Genomic DNA, 19,740 nt, shown 5'->3' on the forward strand with positions numbered 1-19,740 from the left:
CATATTATGAAAGTTATGCTTTTCTTCATATTTATGAGAAGATATAAACTTATAGAATTAGGTTTATGCTCATTAAGTGTCTAACCTAACTCACACTTATCATCCATCATTCATTTTCTTTTTTCCAATCCTATTTTGCCAGAGTCTTACCTTCCACTCACTGTTCTTCCTTTCCTTTCCTATTAATATGCCCTCCCTAGATGACTGTACCAATCCTTAGGGCCTTCCTTCTCAGGTCATAGAGATTCTCTCTTGATCTGAAATCATACATGGGAAACCCAAAGTCTTATTTTTAACTGTCCCATTTCCATGCCACCAAAAGCCACCACAAAGAAGTAAAAAGTAACAGGAGGAACTAAAGACTTAGAAAAGCAAACCTACTTTACTAGATCTGCTCCAGAATCACAAATTGAGAGGTAAGTGATTGCTCAACAAATGAAAAAGAATTATTCATATATACTCATACGTGAAATTAGAAATTTATTACTGTCCTTTATCTACTTGCTATTAAAATAAAAGGCCGTGATTCTGTAATGTTAGGTAATGGGATATTTCTTTGATTAACTATCTTTTGAGTCACTAAGTAGAGAAAAAAGGTAGAAATTTACAAAATAGCTCCATTTTGTTTATCGACTTATGTGTTTGAGCTAGGTTTACTAAGAACATCCCAGGTTACTTGAATTTTACAGTAGCCCTAGAGGTTTTTTTTTTAATGTATCTATTTTATTTAGTTTTGGCTGTGTTGGGTCTTCATTGCTGCACGCATCCTTTCTCTAGTTGCAGCAAGCAGGGACTACTATTCGTTGAGGTACTCAGGCTTCTCATTGCAGTGGCTTCTCTTGTTGTGGAGCACAGGCTCTAGGAGCGCGGGCTTCAGTAGTTGTGGCACGTGGGCTCAGTAGTTGTGGCTCGCGGGCTCTAGAGTGCAGGCTCAGTAGTTGTGGTGCATGAGCTTAGTTGCTCTTGTGGGATCAACCCTTGAACCCTTGTCCCCGGCATTGGCAGGTGGATTCTTAACCACTGCGCCACCAGGGAAGTCCTAGACTTTCTAATTAAATATGCAACTTCTGTCATAAGAACCTCTTACGCTTTTTACTGTGAATTTAATTAAGCATTTCTTGTAAGTTCATTTCAGCATCTCTCATGGCCCACTGAAGTTGAGATTCAGTTGTAAAATGGTAGATTAATTGCCTTTTGTATTAAATGAAATAAGAATCTCAAATATGCAACATCAGGAAATTTAATTGTGGTCTTCAATTGCTTATTCAGTGCATTGGAAAACTGAATACAGAAGTACAGAAAAAAGGGCCAAAGGTTGTTAAATGTAGCACATCACACACATTTTGCACTTAATGATCCAAGTGTTTATTACTATGAAGTAAATGCACCACTTAAAGAATTAGAGTGGAATTGTAAAATGTTAAAAACTCTAATTAATTTTAGTCTGAAGCATGCAACATGCTCATTTTTGCCTAAAACATTTTCATTATCGTATTTTTCCAGTTAAGAAAATTTTTTTCCTTATTGTGCAGCACTAGCATATTTTCTTTATTAAAAGCACAATCTTAAATGCCATTGAGAGTTATATCTGGTATACTTTTTTTTTTTAAGTTTAATTTATTTTTGGCTGCGTTGGGTCTTTTTTGCTGTACATGGGCTTTCTCTAGTTGCGGTGAGCGGGAGCTACTCTTCGTTGCAGTATGTGTGCTTCTCATTGCTGTGGCTTCTCTTGTTGTGGAGCACAGGCTCTAGGCACGCAGGCTTCAGTAGTTGCAGCATGCAGGCTCAGTAGTTGTGGCTCGCCGGCTCTAGAGCACAGGCTCAGGAGTTGTGGCGCACGGGCTTAGTTGCTTCACGGCATGTGGGATCTTCCTGGACCAGGGCTCGAACCCGTGTCCCCTGCGTTGGCAGGCGGATTCCTAACCGCTGTGTCACCAGGGAAGTCCCTCTGGTTTATGTTTTAAATGAATAAAAGAGCGTAGTTTTTGACCTCAGATCAGAACAATATATTATATATTGCTTTTCTATACTTAGTCTACAACTAACAGAACAGGTTAAGTGTGTCTTCATATTTTTCACCAAAAGCTGTGTATATACTACAGTTTTAAAGGACCATTATCAAAGCATACAGATAATTTCAACTATTAATTTGAATCCAATTACAGTAACTTTTCTCTGATTAAAGGAATATTTAAAATCTAAAGAAAATATCATAAGAAAATAGAAATATTTTAAGTTAGTACTCAGTTGTAACTTCTCACTTTATCTTACTGTTTGTACCACCATGTGTCTTTATCTGCTGTGAATAGCAAATTCTGTAAAGTAAAAACAACTGACATCATTCTCTTTGAAAACAGACTCCCATTATGCTTACTTATTTCTGGAAATAAATCTTATGTTTTCTAATTGTGAAAGTAATCTGTGCTCAGAGTAGAAATGTAAGATAAATGCATGGAAGCACAGACAAGAAAATAAAAATTAATATCATCACCATTATAAACATTTGAGGTACTTAAGGAATTTTAAATAGAAAAATGGAAAGCAAACAGTTTATTTTAGCGTGTATTTTTAATATAGAGGTGACAGTTACCTTGAATTTTCTTCCACATAAACTCTTTGTGCATACAATCACACTTACTTTGAATTTAGAAAACTTTCATTAAATAGTCATTTCTATTTTGTTTTTTTAAATCTTTTTATTTTGAAATAATTTTAAACTTACAAAAAGTTGCAAAAACAGCACAGATAATTCCCATTTGCCCTTCATCCAGCTTCCTGTAGTGTTATTATCTTCTACTGTTCAATTATTTTATAGAGTGTTTATCTGATGTTTTCTCCTTACTAGATTTAGGTTCATGCATTATTGGGAAGGATACCACAGACCAGAATTAATGTGCCCTTTTTAGTGCATCTTACCAAAGAGTTAATGTTAATATGTATTACTGGTAATGTTAACCTTCATCATTTGGTTAAGGTAATGTTTGACAGATTTCTCCACTCTAAAGGTACTCATAAAGTCATCTTTAAAGATATAATGAAATAATGGGGAAAGTGTGTCCCTTTGTATAATCCAACCTCTAAAAGAAATAATTTAAAACTTGACAGTCTGTAGGGTAAATACAGAGTCAGCTGTATTCATAGACTAATTTGAGTCCAAATATTACCTGAGCAGTAGAAATTCCAGCTGCTAAAATAATTGCTCTTTGTTTGGAGTCGGTTACCTCAAGAGAAGGGAAAAGCAGGAGTGGATAGGTTTTATTAATTGACATCAATTCTTTGAACTGTTATGAGTCAAATTTGTAAATAAGGAAAAATAGAGGGCCTTCTCTTCCAGATTGATGTTGCAAGCTGAGTAGGATTTAAACAGACTCTGTGGGTTTTACTTGGTGGTAAAAGGAATCTAGTTTAGATAAAAATGGCAGTATTTTTACTTACTTCTCTGTTGTAATAACTCTTTTAGTCTCATGTTGCCACCTGGAGCATTAGCCCATAATTACATGGTCCATGTGTGCTTAGAAATTTTCATTCTCCTCACTACAGCAATGCTGTCAGTGTCCAAAGAGCAGGAAGGCCAAGGAACCACTTTTAACTGTGTGGCATTATGAGCGTTATTGTTATGTGCGTATTCCTGAAATTCCACATGTAACTAGCAGATCTGCAAGGTTGCTATAATCAACATGTTTTCTGGAGTATGAATTAACAAGCTTAAACATTAAGAGGTAAACCTGTCTGCTTTCCAGCAGCCCCAAAGGGTACATTTTCTTGTTGGCTGCTTCAGAACACTTGATGAAACAAATGTCAAACTTGTCAGGGCTGTCACTAAGAAAATGATCCGTGTAGCAAGGGTCTTCTTTCACTGGGAAAAAAAACAGATGTCTTATCTTAGCAAAGAGTGACAAGAACCTACCATCTATCAGAAGAAAATTTTGCCTGCCTTTAATATCCAGTAGTGAAGAAATACTTTGGTAAAAAAACTTCCTTTCTTTGCAGTTTCATTCATTATGCATTCACTTGTGAATGATATTTGATTTGCTGCCTGAGGTATTTTAATGATTGTATTAATCTTGAACTGTTATAAAGTTCTTATAAAAATTGATGTCTATAGAGAATGGGCTTGAGGACACGGGGATGGGGAAGGGTAGGCTGGGACGAAGTGAGAGAGTGGCATGGACATATATACACTACCAGATGTTATATAGATAGCTAGTGGGAAGCAGCCACATAGCACAGGGAGATCAGCTCGGTGCTTTGTGACCACCTAGAGGGGTGGGATAGGGAGGGTGGGAGGGAGACGCAAGAGGGAGTGGATATGGGGATATATGTATATGTATAGCTGATTCACTTTGTTATAAAGCAGAAACTAACACACCATTGTAAAGCAATTATACTCCAATAAAGATGTTAAAAAAAAATTGATGTGTAAACTTAGAAACACAAATTAGCACTCCCAAAAAAAGGAAAAAAACAAAGCAACTTCTAAAATCCTTTCTGGAGCATTATTATATCTAATTCTAGTGTTTTATTTACAGTGATTAAAGTCTTTGGCTGTTATTATTTTGATGATATTATACCGTAGCAATTACGATGTGTTGGACTCTAGCAGTGGATTAAATGCCTTCTCTGCCCCTCCATAATCCTTTTCTGTATCCAGATCACAGCTATTCTTATACAAAGGAAGAAAGAGATTGTATCTTGTTAACTTACACAAATAGTTTAAAGGCAAAGAAAGGCAAGATATTTTAAGACATTTTCTCTGCATAAAGAAACTTTTGTACCTGTCCTGAACAGGAGGCAGTATTAGGCATGCATTTATTAACTATACTTTATTACTAAGAAAAATTCAACAAAAGACTGACATTATATGAAGAATATTAGTTAATTATGAAAGTAAATATTATAGATACTTCCTAGTCCTCAGGATCATCAGGGTAACCAAGCTTGTTAAACCAGTAAGTCATATTGCTGTGGGAACTTAGCAGACTGTCCACGTGATAAAGCCTCCACTTTTTTTCAAAAATTAAAGAATATGAATTCGATAACGGTGAGTTTGGCTTATGATGTTTCAAATATTTTTGCTTATTTCTGTTTTCAATAATGTTTTAGTAAATTCAGAAGTGTAACTACTGGATAAGGAAGGATATTATGCTTTTCCAAATTACAGACCTCTCTTTTACTCATCTTTTATTCCACTGTTTCACATAGTTCAGGAAACATTTATTGGACCCCCCCCATACACTAAATGTGCCCTGCCTTGAACAACTAGGAATATAAGATAAAGAAGATAAAGCCCTGCCTTGAACAACATATAAACAAATTCAGTGCTACCTAACAAAAATTTCTTGCCACCTTTACCTGCTGTTTTAACACTTTCTGTCAGTGTTTCACTGACAGAAGACGACAGTGGAAAGTGTGGAATAGGATTTGCTTTTTATTGGGTTGTAATTAAAGTGTAATCTCTACAGACTCTTATCTTAGACTCTTAAAGTGGAAACTACCTGTTCATTAATAGATTTTCAAGAGTCAATTGAACATAATATCTCTATTCAGTAGAGACAAATTGGAAAAAAAATTAAACAGCACACAGTGGCTATTGTGCTTAGATAAATATATTAAAATTACATTGCCAAAATTGATAGTCAGAAACCCCATTCCTTGCAGCCAACATATCTGTAATGATTCAGGTTGATTGATAATATTGATAATTTCTCTGCTTTCCTGGTGTTGACAAAGGCTAAATCACAGGTGCTGTTGAAATTTAGAGACAATGTATATAAAGGAAGCTTTCTCCACCTTAATGTTTATGGGCAAGGGTGTGGTCTTTCGTGGAAAACAAATATATATATATATATTTGTTATATATATATATGACACTTAACATATATATGTTATGTATAAACATTATATAAATATGTTATACATATTAACATATATATAACAAATATATTTTTGTTATATATATACACCTTGATTTTCATTTACTTAATAAAGTCAGTTTACTTAATAATTATTTGTTAGCAAAGCTTAATAATTATTTAATTGAATTTGGTTTTTATACAGAGATGCAGGGTGATGTGTAGTGATATTGATGTTATTACTGCTGTCCAGAGATACTTAAGAAATTAAGCTACTCATACTTTAATTAACTCAGTAAAGAGTTAGACAGTGTTTTTTACTTCCATTAATAAAAATGGCAGGCCTATCAGAAATATTAGAAAAGCAAGACTGCTTTGTACTTACGTGTTGTTGAAGGAACATATATGATGAGATGGGTTATAAAATGTAAGATGAAATATTTTTCCAGATTCTCATTATTTATACTTTGGAGGTCACCATTTAATATTGAACACAAGATACACTTCATTCCTATGGAAGCAGACATTATGATGTCACTTTATTTATTCACCATGTTCCACAGGAACCTGCTATGAATTATGAGGCCACCACTTAGAATGAAACTGTAGAATGTAAGCCTTCTGTCGCCTCACGTGCCCATTTTAGAGTTTCCTATTTTAGAACTGACTGATCTTCAGATAACATGGTGGCACAAGTAATTGGAAAATTGGCAGACCTGTCAAGAAAGTATGCTGGATGAGACCAAAATGCCATGCTGGGTACATAAAATGTCTCAGAAGTTAAATTTACTGTTTTTTATCAAATAGTGAAGTAAAAATATCTGGTTGACCCCCTAAAAAGGACACTTTTTAGTAGCAGGTGCTTTCAAAAGTAATTCTTAAGTCATTGATAAAATAAGTTGTTTTTAAAAACATACAGAAATTTTTAGTCAATGTGTAGTATAAAACAGCACCCACTGAGAATGTTAATGTTTAAATGTTGCATAATTGTGCCATTTTGTTTATAGCCTTTCCCCTACGATTACTGGAGTCATGATAGTTAATTCTTCAGAGAAATGAAGTTAAAGTGTATTAAGTATAGGTGATAAAATGCCCTGAAGTTTATATTTTAATGTTTTCTAAAATTTATTTCACAGGAAGATGAAAATGAAGCTGAAAGAAAAAATACATCTCAGGAGCTCAACATGGAACAGAAAAATCCAAAGAAATAAAGGATTTTCTGTAGTGTTTTGAAAAGTTTGCAACTTACCTAGTAGCAGATGAAATTTCTAATTGTAAAATGTTAAATTGTAAAATCTAATTTGCAAAATGTTCTCAATAAAGTCATTGAAAATGAAATAGGAACGTGCATTTGTATTTTTTAAGAGCGATTTAAACTTTTATATAAAAGTTAGACCGTTAAAATATTTTTTTAAATTCTTTACTGAAATTTGAGAATAAGAGACAGAATTTTATCTGTAACCCAAGTGTTAACACATGTGGATGACTTTAAAAAAAAAAAAACTGAAAGTCTTTTCCCCTTACAAGCCTCTGTTGTCTTCTTCAAGGACCTTAACAGAATTCCAATTAATATAAAGAAAGTCCAACATAGTTCAAAAATGAACAGGAAATGCTTGCATGTGAAAACACTGAAAACCAACTACTGCCACAAGATTAAATACCATTTTCTGATTTCTGCCAATGTTTTTGGCAGATGTCTTTGGTTATTTAAAGCAGAGTTTCTTAAAATTAGAAGCAGAGTTTCTTAAAATGAGAAGCAGAACTTTGGAAGGCTTATAAGAGAATGCCAGCATACACTTCTTCCCTGTGAGAATGAAATCTGTATACTTAGCCTGGAGCCATAGTTTTATCACAAGCATCTGAGGAGCTCAGTAAAGGTGTGACAGTGGGACAGGCTGGCAGCTATGATACAGTAGGCTGAAATGGGGAAAACTGCAAGTAGGCAAGATAGAAAAGTCATTGATGTATAGCCTCAAATAATGTAACTATGGATATCAGGAAAACAGCTATATCCCACAGATTAGACTCCCTGGATGAATTTTGAAGCAGAGTTTGAGCCAAAGAAAAGCCTGAGTAGGCATGTCAGAGTCTGAGGAGGGCCTGTGCAATAAGCAAATACAAAGATTAATTTGACTTTTTCCCATTTTTTTCCTATTTTTTGGAATAGATACTACTCTATTTCAAAATACCCATATTCACTTAGATTGGAGCTACATTAGCGGTGTCACATTTGAAAAGAAACAATAATACATGATTCATATTATCATTAAAATCTATTACATATACTATGTTGTAGGCACTGTGCTAAACAGTATTCTTTATACCACTAATCATCCCTATTAACATATAAGATAGTTATTACTTTTCTTCACGTTACCAATGATCAATCTGAGACTTAGGGAAAATAAGTTAACCAAGGTTATGGAGCGTGTAATTGGCAGAGCAAAACTTCAAACCCAAGCAGTCTCACCCCAGAATATCACATTTAATTATTGTGAACTACCTATGTCATACCTCTTTCAATTCACTATCTTCCCCAAAAACATAGTCTTTCTTGTTAGCACCTTATTTACCACCTGCTACCTCCCGTTTAATTATTTTTCTTCCCTAAATTCTTAGCCATGCTTAATTTGAAAACTTTGGCTTAAGTGAAGTAATTAACTACTATTCCAGCTCCCCTAAAACATGAAAATCCTGCTTTATCTTTTCTACGTTGAGTTACGATGGAACAAGTGTAAAAGCATCTTACTGCTTCTCTACAATTTTTCAGTAACTTTTTGGCCATATTTTTCAGTAGACTGTTTATCTAGTTACTAGTGTGCTGTCATCTCATCTCTTAATACTTTCATTTCTAAAATAAGTTGCTGAGTATGAGAAGAGGGACACTCAGCCACCCAACAGGCATTTTAAATATTTATATTTGTGATACCTTTAATCATTTAAAACTCTAGTTTTCCTTTTTAGAAATATTTTAAAATATGTATGTATCCCTTGGCTTATGGACAATGAGTAATAAAGTAAATCACTGTAAATTTCCTTTAGGGAAAATCTGCCGTATGAATTTATCAAATTTTTAGGGTTTATACACTTATGTCTAAGTATATACACATAAATCTTGTTATAATGCTAAAAGATTGCCCACATTATATGACTAAGCTGGTACTTTTTTTGAATCAAATTTTGCATATTATGTAGTTTTTTTATAGAATATAACATATTGTAATAGCTCAGGTTGCCATAACAACATACCTCAGGCTGCTTGGCTTCAAAAGCAGAAATGTATTTTTTCACAGTTCTGGAGGCTGGAAGTCCCAGATCAGGATTCAGCAGGTTCTGGGTTCTGGTGAGGACTCTCTTCCTGGCTTGCAGATGGTGGCCTTGCTTCATCCTCACATGGTCTTTCCTAGGTGAGTACACATAGAAAGAGGGCAGGTGAGCTCTCTGGTCTCTTTTTATAAAGACACTAATCCTATCGGATCAGGACTCCCAACTTCATGACCTCATTTAACCTTAAGTACTTCCTTACTCCAAATACAGCCATACTGGGAACCAGAGCTTCAACATGTGAGAATTGGCAGAGGTGGGGATGGGGGAGGGGCACATTCAGTCCATAACTTATTTAAATAAGTCCAAATGCCTGTTATAACAATTCCAGTTATGTTAAGGAACACTAGAGTGAAGTCCCAATGAAATGTTTATGGCAATGTGGATTATATATATTTAGGATCCTTAGAAACATTAACAATTAGAATATGATCTAACAATTGATTTCTAAAGAAGACAAACCACTACACAGTTATATATACGTGTTTTATCTCCACATCCCCATTACTTAGCTTGTTTCCTGACCCATATTGGGTAAGTTAACTAAGTAACTAGCTTAGTTAGTTACAGCTAAGTCAGCCTGTAACAATATAGAATACCTGAAAGACAAAACTTCTTTATACTTCATGATGCCTGTATAATTTCCACCCACTCAACTGAATTGTATTTTCTTCATGTTAATTATTGAGCTATACTTCTTCACATTTTCAAAGAATTTAAAAGTAAAACAACTTTTAATCAGTATTTGTCTCTATCATATTTACATACATCATTTAAAAAAAAAAAAACTATACAGAATTCTACTCTCTCCTCAGGTCTGTGGAACACACAGCAGAAGTAGGAAGAGGTGTTAATGCTGTCCTTGAAAGGAAGTTGCTGTGCACTAAAATGCCCACATTCTTAAATTCATCCAACAAAATTGTATTGGAACCTACTATATGCCATGCACTCTCTATCACCGGGGAATCATAACAAACTCCCTCTGCTGTCACTGTCTTAAAATTCTTAATACTTTTTGAATAAGGGATCCCACAGTTTTACTTTGCACTGGGCCTGGAAATTACATAGCAGGTACTAACATATGTTGCTTTTACTCTTTAAATCAGTTTTATTGGAGTATAATTTACATACAACAACATGCACCTATTTTGAATTAGCAGTTCAATAAAGTTTGATAAATGTACATATCTACATAGGTACATTTATAGCATTTCAAGATATAAAGCATTTCCATCACTCCAGAAAGTTCTCTATTGCAGTTTTACAATCATTCACACACCTCTACTACAGCAGTGGATTTGCTTTATTTTTCTTGATTAGTTTGCCTGTTTTAAAATTTCATGCAAATGGAATCATTTCATCTGTATTTTTTTGTGCCTGGCTTTCTTCACTCAACATAATATTTTGAGATTCATCCAGGTTATTTAATGAATCAATAGTTTATTCCTTTTTATTACTGAGTACTTTTTCATTGTATGAATATACCACAATTTGTGAATCACCATTGTGTGAATATACCACCTGTTGCTGGACATTTGAACAGACATTATACAAAAGAAGATTTACAAATGGCCAATAAGTGTATGAAAACATGCTCAACATCATTTAGTTATCAGGAAAAAATACAAGTTAAAACCACAGTGAGTGACTACTGTATACCCATGGAAATGTCTGTGTTGTCCAATACAGCAGCCACTAGCCACATGTGGCTATTCAGCACTTGAAATACAACTAGTCTGAATTGAGACGTGCTGTAAGAATAAAATACATAACCAATTTTGGTGACTTAGTATGAAAAAAGAATGTAAAATATCTTAACTTTTGATTATAGGCTTAAATGGTAATATCTGGATAGATTTGGTTAAATAAAATATATTACTAAAAGGAAGTTCAACTATTTTCACTTTTTTAATGTGGTTCCTAGGAAACTTGGATGTGTAAATTCCATTGTATTTCTACTGGACAGTCATAGGTGATCATTTAGACTCAGATAATGAAATGTTGGTGAGGTTATAACATAACTAGAATTCATACAAAGAACTCAGCTAAGCCATATCAGGCTCATGGCCCATAGAAACTCAGAAATAATAATTGTGTTGTTATAAGCTGTAAATTTTTGTGGTAATTTTTATGCACCACTAGAACTCTAATGGAGGTATTACATAAAAGGTTAGGGATAGGTTGCTACTGCTGGCAAGTTAGGCATTCAGCAGGGGTAACCAAATCAAGAGTAAACACTTATATTGTTTTCTAGACACAGCCTTCATCCCTCCAGAATGTCCATTTTATTCATGAGCCTATTAAGAAAGCAGTGATGGAAAGAAGCAGACTAACAGCCAAGGGAATTGTCATCTTGTCCATGTGACTGCTGGTCCAAGTATAAAATGGTACACCACTTTGGAAAGAAGTTTGCAAGTTTCACATGAAGGTAAACATGCCCTTAATATATGACCCAGTTACTCTGCTATAGATTTTCACACACGAGCAATGAAAAGAGATGCCCACAAAAAGATGTATATATGAATATTTTAAACAACTTTATTCATAATATTCTTAATAGCCAAAAACTGGAGGCAATTTTTTTTCTTTTAATTAGAAGTTGTGCTTCATAATGGTCATTTTTTTTTTACAACTTTATTGGAGTATTACTGCTTTACAATGGTATGTTGGTTTCTGCTTTATAACAAAGTGAATCAGTTATACATATACACGTTCCCATATCTCTTCCCTCTTGCGCTCAATTCCCTCCCACCCTCCCTATCCCACCGCTGTAGGTGGTCACAAAGCACCGAGCTGATCTCCCTGTGCTATGCGGCTGCTTCCCACTAGCTATCTGTTTTACGTTTGGTAGTGTATATATGTCCATGCCACTCTCTCACTTTGTCACAGCTTACCCTTCCCCCTCCCCATATCCTCAAGTCCATTCTCTAGTAGGTCTGTGTCTTTATTCCCGTCTTGCCCCTAGGTTCTTCATGACATTTTTTTTTTTTCTTAAATTCCATATATGTGTGTTAGCCTACAGTATCTGTCTTTCTCTTTCTGACTTACTTCACTCTGTATGACAGACTCTAGGTCCATCCATCTCACTACAAATAACTCAATTTTGTTTCTTTTTATGGCTGAGTAATATTTCATTGTATATGTGTGCCACATCTTTATCCATTCATCTAATGATGGACACTTAGGTTGCTTCCATGTCCTGGCTATTGTAAATAGAGCTACAATGAACATTTTGGTACATGACTCTTTTTGAATTATGGTTTTCTCAGGGTATATGCCCAGTAGTGGGATTGCTGGGTCATATGGTAGTTCTATTTTTAGTTTTTTAAGGAACCTCCATACTGTTCTCCACAATGGCTGTATCAATTTACATTCCCACCAACAATGCAAGAGAGTTCCCTTTCCTCCACACCCTCTCCAGCATTTATTGTTTGTAGATTTTTGATGATGGCCATTCTGACTGTGTGAGGTGATACCTCATTGTAGTTTTGATTTGCATTTCTCTAATGATTAATGATGTTGAGCATTCTTTCATGTGTTTGTTGGCAGTCTGTATATCTTCTTTGGAGAAATGTCTATTTAGGTCTTCTCCCCATTTTTGGATTGGGTTGTTTGTTTTTTTGATATTGAGCTGCATGAGCTGCTTGTAAATTTTGGAGATTAATCCTTTGTCAGTTGCTTCATTTGCAAATATTTTCTCCCATTCTGAGGGTTGTCTTTTTGTCTTGTTTATGGTTTCCTGTGCTGTGCAAAAGCTTTGAAGTTTCATTAGGTCCCATTTCTTTATTTTTGTTTTTATTTCCATTTCTCTAGGAGGTGGGTCAAAAAGGATCTTGCTGTGATTTATGTCATAGAGTGTTCTGCCTATCTTTTCCTCTAAGAGTTTGATAGTGTCTGGCCTTACATTTAGGTCTTTAATCCATTTTGAGTTTAGTTTTGTGTATGGTGTTAGGGTGTTCTACAATAGTGTTTGTAACAACACTTTAAAAGTAATAACTATCTACAAATGATGCTAATGAAAGTTTAAAAAGAAATTAAACAACATACAAAAAATTGTAAAAATTCAACATTCAGGGGCTTCCTTGGTGGCACAATGGTTGAGAGTCCGCCTGCCGATGCAGGGGACACGGGTTCATGCCCTGGTCTGGGAAGATCCCACATGCTGTGGAGCGGCTGGGCCCGTGAGCCATGGCCGCTGAGCCTCCGCATCCGGAGCCTGTGCTCCGCAACGGGAGAGGCCACAACAGTGAGAGGCCACAACAGTGAGAGGCCCCTGTACCGCAAAAAAAAAAATTCAACATTCAAAAAATAGTGTGATGCCTTCTTGAAAACATTTAATGTAAAGATTTTTAATGATTTCATGTTCTGTTTTAATGATTTTTTGAATGACTTTGCACTTGAAAATACACTGAAACACAATTTAAAATGTTTAAACCTTAACTTTATCTTCTGGATAATTCTATCCATTTCCATTGGGATTAGAAAGCTTGACTGAGAGGGAAAGCAAGATGTATGCCCAGTTGCTCCAACTTTACATCACAGGGTTTTTTTTGTTTGTTTTTTTGCGGTACGCGGGCCTCTCACTGTTGTGGCCTCTCCTGTTGCGGAGCATAGGCTCCGGCCGCGCAGGCTCAGCGGCCATGGCTCACGGGCCCAGCCGCTCCGCGGCATGTGGGATCTTCCCGGACCAGGGCACGAACCCGTGTCCCCTGCATCGTCAGGCGGACTCTCAACCACTGTGCCACCAGGGAAGCCCTCCAACTTTAAATGACTATAAACTGCTTTGAGTTTCAACTGTCTATGAACTTCTTTGAGTTTTATTTCCACACACATCAAATAAGACATGCTCTTTCCAAGGTATAATATTTCTCATTTGTAACTTTCTGATCATCCAGATGAAATGAAGTGAGTCTAGGTAGCTTTGCTTCTCTGATATTTTTTGGAAAGCAATAATTATATTCCTATTGTGTGTAGGTATATATTCTTTCATATGTATATATTCTTTCTGTAAAACAATCACTAAGACTCTCCTCTAAGATTAAACATTTGGAGGCATTTGAAATATCTGTACTCTCTTGTAATTTGTCTTGTTTTTCCCAGATGCAACCAATTGTTGCTCTTTAAGTCGGACGTGTACAAAACAAAACACGGAAAATATTTCCTATAAGTGCATCTCCCCCATGGCTATGTAAGATTTATTCCAAAATCCACTGAGAAAGAAGAAATAAGTTCAGTTAATTGCTTTGACATTTTCCAATGCCTTGGATCCCTGAGGCCTGCACACATTTCTATTGGTTGGGTGCTAGCACCGCATGAAACTGGAGCAACTTACTCCTCCTAAGAGTAGGCTAAATAATGTTTACTCTGAATAGTGAAGGTTGATTAGAAACCCTCTCCTTTTCACATTACCTCAAGAAAACAGTTTTTATACAGCCATGAATGAGCAAATTTCATCCCCATCCCAGACTATCCTGAACAATCATAGCAAGTAATAATTGTCTCCCCATGGTGAATTCAATGTGGAGTCTGGGGTTTTGTTATCTAGAGAGGAAGTTAAGTGCTAACAGCAACCGCATGAAAACACATGCAACTATGGCATAATTCTGATTTGTTTAAAAAAAACAATTCATTTCCTTTTTACAAAGCCAACTAAGTACAACCATTTAAAACTGTTGAACCATGAAAGCCATTTTCCTTAAGCGTTTTAAATTTAGGAACAGACTCATGAAATTTATGGCTTTAATGAGATATTCTTTGCCTGCAGTCAAGATGAGAGCTAGATCATTGGTTTCTCAGCATGACACCTATATGTTCTGTGCACTTGATATCATGAGGCTCATCATAACACAGCCAACATCACATTAACGTTTGAAAGGTTCACTTTTGTCTCTTAGTTTATGTCTTTCATTTACACCTATGGCATGCTAAATATCTCACTCTAGAATAAAAGATATACTCTACCTTTATCGATACTGTCAATGGAGTAAAAAAATTGCTATTTTCATATCCATGTTTCAAGCCACAGTCAATAGATATGGTTTCCAGGAAACAACAGATAATTGAATCAGATGTTGTGTGTATAAGTCTGAATATGATACCCTTACTTTTGATACATAAGGAGCAGAAAATGTGGATTGCCCTGATGCATGCAGTTCCAACCATTATCATTTTTAACATTGAGTCTAATTCTAAATGTGATAAAAGATTATTGTTGCTTTTAAAGATAGATGAACTCTTGCAGGATATTTAGATTTCAGGGCAATGAGAAAGGCAACTTATTAAACAGTATCAGAGAGAGGTAATAACCACTGTAGAAATATGTCATTTTAGGTACCATTATGAAATAACACATATGAAAGAGCTCTGAAGAATCAATCCTACTATTTGCAAAATATCATTATTTTTTGACATTATACAATAAAATTCTATGATTAAGGAAACTAATCATTTAAGTTGTACTCTTAAATTTGTGCAAATGTTTGAAAGTATTTTATCTGTAAGCTTATGATTCCTGTATCATTTATTATCATCAACAATTTCATATATATGCAAGAGAGTGGAGAGCAGAGTACAATGAATCCCCATGTACTCATAACTGAGATTCAACAATTGTTAAGATTTTGCCATGTCTGCTTTATCTATGTACTTTTTCCTCTCTCTCACCAAATTGTCTTAAAACAGATCCCAAACTGCAATACTTTTTAGCTTATGTTTCTCTCCTTTAAACAATTCATTGCTGATTGAGGTATATTTCATTTATACATGCTTTTCTATGACAGATGCACATTTTGTTTTGTTTTTTAATAATGTGAGACAATCAATAGGTTAATACGGTAATGGAAGATTGGACAACAGCACATTTTGCCTCATGCATGTCAGTCCACGGTTTTAGTGAAATTCAAAAAAAATTTGTTTTGTGTTTTTGTATTTTTTATAATGGTGATGGTCTAAGAAGCAGAAATTACACAGGATCACAGTTCACATTTGCGTTTCTGCACCTTAGGCAGAAAAATAGATCTAGTCAGAGCTGCATATCATAAAGGAGAACACGTTTCAACCTCCAGAGCACTGCTGGACCAAGACATCTTTCTGATTATACTAATAAGGGACAAAACTGGTGCATTCAGCAATGCCTTCAAAAATGTATTTTGTCAGTAAAAGTCAAATTAACAATTGAACATTGGTTCAGGGTTCTCTTTTTTTAAGACTTTTTGGCAAGTATTGATTTGAGATTTGAAATTTTACACTTGATTGTATCTAATTCTCTAAGTCAGGAATAGTCTTATGAAAAAGGTTTTAGTAGGCTGTTTGTCTTCATTGCCCTTAGACACACCCAATCTGTGAGTTCCTTCTTCCTTCACCGCAGCCTAGGTCTATCTTCCCTGAGGAACAACTGTGCTCAAGACCTTTCCTTCACACCTACATTTTTCCTAGACTCCTCTGAAATCAAGCTCTCCTTCTGCCTCCCCTCCAATCCATGATCTATTTTCCATGGGGTTCCACATACTCCATTTACTTATATCACAAGAGAACAGCTGACGAATACGGTGAATGGATTCTTCATGAGTCTATTAGGCTGTGCTAGTTTATGCTGTGGAACCAAACAATCCCTGAAACCTCAATGCCTTAAATCAACAAAAGTTTACTTCCCACTCACATCACTATGTGATATGGGTTAGGTGGCTCTTCTTGGCAGTTCTCTCTAATGTTGACATTGCAGAGTCTCCATTTCACTGTGAGTGAGGGGGGAAGAGAGACAGAGACAGATTCTGGTTCTGGTTGGGGAGACAAAAAGGGACACAGAAAATTGTCATGATTAAGTGCTCCAATAGAGGCTGATAAAGGGTGATATTGATCACAGCTAAATAAGCCCAGAGGTGGAAAGAGCACTCCATAAAAATAATACTTGAGTCTGACTTTGAAGACCTGGGATTTTATCAGAAATAGTAGTGGGAAGAGTGTTTCAGAGAGGTGAAAGAGCAGTATGCAAAGGTGCAGAGTTTTCAAACGTTAAAGACAACTCAGAGTGTCTGGATCCAGGAGAATGCAGGGCAGGAAGTGAGAGGAGCTGAGTCTGGGAAGATAGGATGACGTTTTCCTGTGAAAGCCTTTGGGTCTTTGCTAAGGCACTTGGATTTAGCTCTATAGAATTGGACATACATTAATATCAAATGGTAATGAGGAACTAGTGGTAATGGCTGTACAATATTGTGAATGTAACTAATGCCACTGAGTTACACACTTTAAAATGGCAAGTTTTATGTTATATACGTATTTTTTTGCCTCAACATAAAAAAATAATAGAATATACCAAAAACCATTGAATTGTACAGTTTAAATGGATGAATTTTGTGGTAGGTGCATTATATCTCAATAATACTTTTTTTTTAAAGAGTTAAGCCTAAAAAATAATAAAATCGAATGAGGAGCTTGTAAGAAAATTGACATTTGAGCCCTATCCAATGATCAATTAAATCAGAATCTCTCAGGGTGGGCCGAGCATTCAGCAGCTTGAAAAGTGCTCCAGGTGATTCCAATGTATGGTACAGAATCACTGCTGTAGGCAATAAGAAACCAGCGAAGAATTTTAATCAGGGGAATAACATGATCAGATTTGCATTTGAGGAACACAGATCCCTAGCTCAGATCTTTCAGTAGCCACATACATGCGTATAGAGACTTTATTCATAAATGCCCAAACCTGGAAACAACTCAGATGTCCCTCAACTGGCAAATGGATAAATAAACTCTGGTATATTCATATAACAGAATACCAGTTAGCAATTAAAAAGGAAAAAAAAAACCCACCATCTTGACCATATTAACTGTATTTCTGATGCCTCAAACTCTATTGGCCAAGGCAGAATCTGCGCTTAGTTCCTTTTGGGCTTGTCTGCTGCCCAGCCAAGCTTTCCTGTTAACCTCAGCAATGTCACTCTCTGTCACTCAAGCCAGAGACCTCTTTCATTCTGCCTTCATTTTTAAGAGTTATGATGTACGTATAGTAAAATTCACACTTTTAATGTACAGTCCTGAGTGTTTTGACAAACCATACACTTGTGTAGCCACCACTACAAGTAAGTCAGAGAACAGTTCCATCACAGCCCAAAATTCCCTTGTGCCCCTTCATAGCCAACTGTCAATGTCTCCTCCCCACACCCAGACTCTGGCAGGCTCTCTTCTGCTTTCTGTTCCTTTAGTTTTGCCTTTTTCAGCATATCATATACATGAAATAATATAGTATGTAGCTTTCTGACTGGAGATTCTTTCACTTCAAATTGTTCATCTGGGACTTCCCTGGTGGCTCAGTGGTTAAGAATCCGCCTGCCAATGCAGGGGACATGGGTTCGAGCCCTGGTCCAGGAAGATCCCACATGCCGCAGAGCAACTAAGCCTGTGCGCCACAACTACTGAACCTACGATCTAGAGTCCACGCTCTAGAGCCCGCAAGCCACAACTAACGAAGCCCGTGCGCCTAGAGTCCGTGCTCCTCAACAAGAGAAGCCACCACAATGAGAAGCCCGCGCACCACAAGGAAGAGTAGCCCCCACTTGTCACAACTAGGGAAAGCCCGCGCAGAGCAACGAAGACCCGACACAGCCAAAAATAAATAATAAAATAAAATGTTAAAAAAAAAAATAGTTCATCCGTGTGGCTTCATGCATCATTTCATTCCTTTTTATTGCTGAGTAGTGTTCTTTGTATGGATGGACCACAGTTTGCTTATCTACTCCTTAGTTGGAGATATCTGAGTGGTTTCCTGGTTTTGACGATTATGAATAAAGTTGCTATAAACATTTTTATACAGATATTTGTGAGGACATGATTTTCAGTTTTCTTGGGTAAATGCCTAAGAGTGAGATTGCTGGGTCATGTGGTAAGTGTATATTTAACTTTATAAGTGCTACCAGAGTGTCTGTCCAAGTAACTGTAACATTTTACAATCCCACCAGCGGTATGTGGTGGCTACAATTGCTCCACATCACATTCTCATCAGTACTTGGTATTTTTTGCTTTGTTTTGATTTGGCATTAGCCATTCAAGTGGGCATCTCATTGTGGTTTTAATTGGCAATTCCCTAATGACTGATGATGTTGAACACTTTTTCATGTGCCTATTTGCCATCTGTCTATAATCTGCTGAAGTGTCTGTTTAAATCTTTGGCCCATTTTTCTATTGGGTTGTCTGCAAAGTCATTTTTTAATGTCCCTGATTGTCTTTCTCTAGCTATGACTAAGGCAGTCAGTTGTTCCTCCATTACAATAATCAGACTTTCTTTTTCTATCATTCAATATCCTTCTAGGTCCTGCTTTCAGGAACTAGTAGCATCCTCTTGTTAGATTCAGCCACCTATCTTTCCTCATTTGAGGCCGTCCTCTCACGAACCTCATGTCTCTGAACTCCCCTTTTCATCTAATGAAGTTGCTGCCTCTGTTCTCCATCCTGGATAATTCAGACTTCCTCATCGATACCCATAGCTCCCAACCTGCATTTAGCCAAGGCTGTTGTGCATTGTCTTTTTTTCCCTCTCTGTTACCCCAAATATCCTTTTTCTCCCTTTTCA

The 19,740-nt window shown here is 36.0% G+C and overlaps 1 protein-coding gene across 2 annotated transcripts in view; it reads left to right on the forward strand.

The window, feature by feature from the left end:
• The window catches only part of PHF14 (PHD finger protein 14), a 198,273-nt gene extending 191,077 nt beyond the window's left edge, over nt 1-7,196 (forward strand). For both annotated transcript variants that reach the window (XM_027102542.1, XM_027102543.1), the window contains one exon: nt 6,989-7,196. In XM_027102542.1, coding sequence (XP_026958343.1) covers nt 6,989-7,063 — 75 coding nt within the window. In that variant the 3' untranslated portion in view covers nt 7,064-7,196. The remainder of the gene's footprint in view (nt 1-6,988) is intronic.
• Nucleotides 7,197-19,740: the final 12,544 nt, after the last annotated feature.

The sequence above is a fragment of the Aethalodelphis obliquidens genome, unplaced genomic scaffold (genome assembly GCF_003676395.1).
Source record: "Aethalodelphis obliquidens isolate GAN/ISIS:26980383/991018 unplaced genomic scaffold, ASM367639v1 scaffold5, whole genome shotgun sequence".
NCBI classification, from domain to species: Eukaryota; Metazoa; Chordata; class Mammalia; order Artiodactyla; family Delphinidae; genus Aethalodelphis; species Aethalodelphis obliquidens.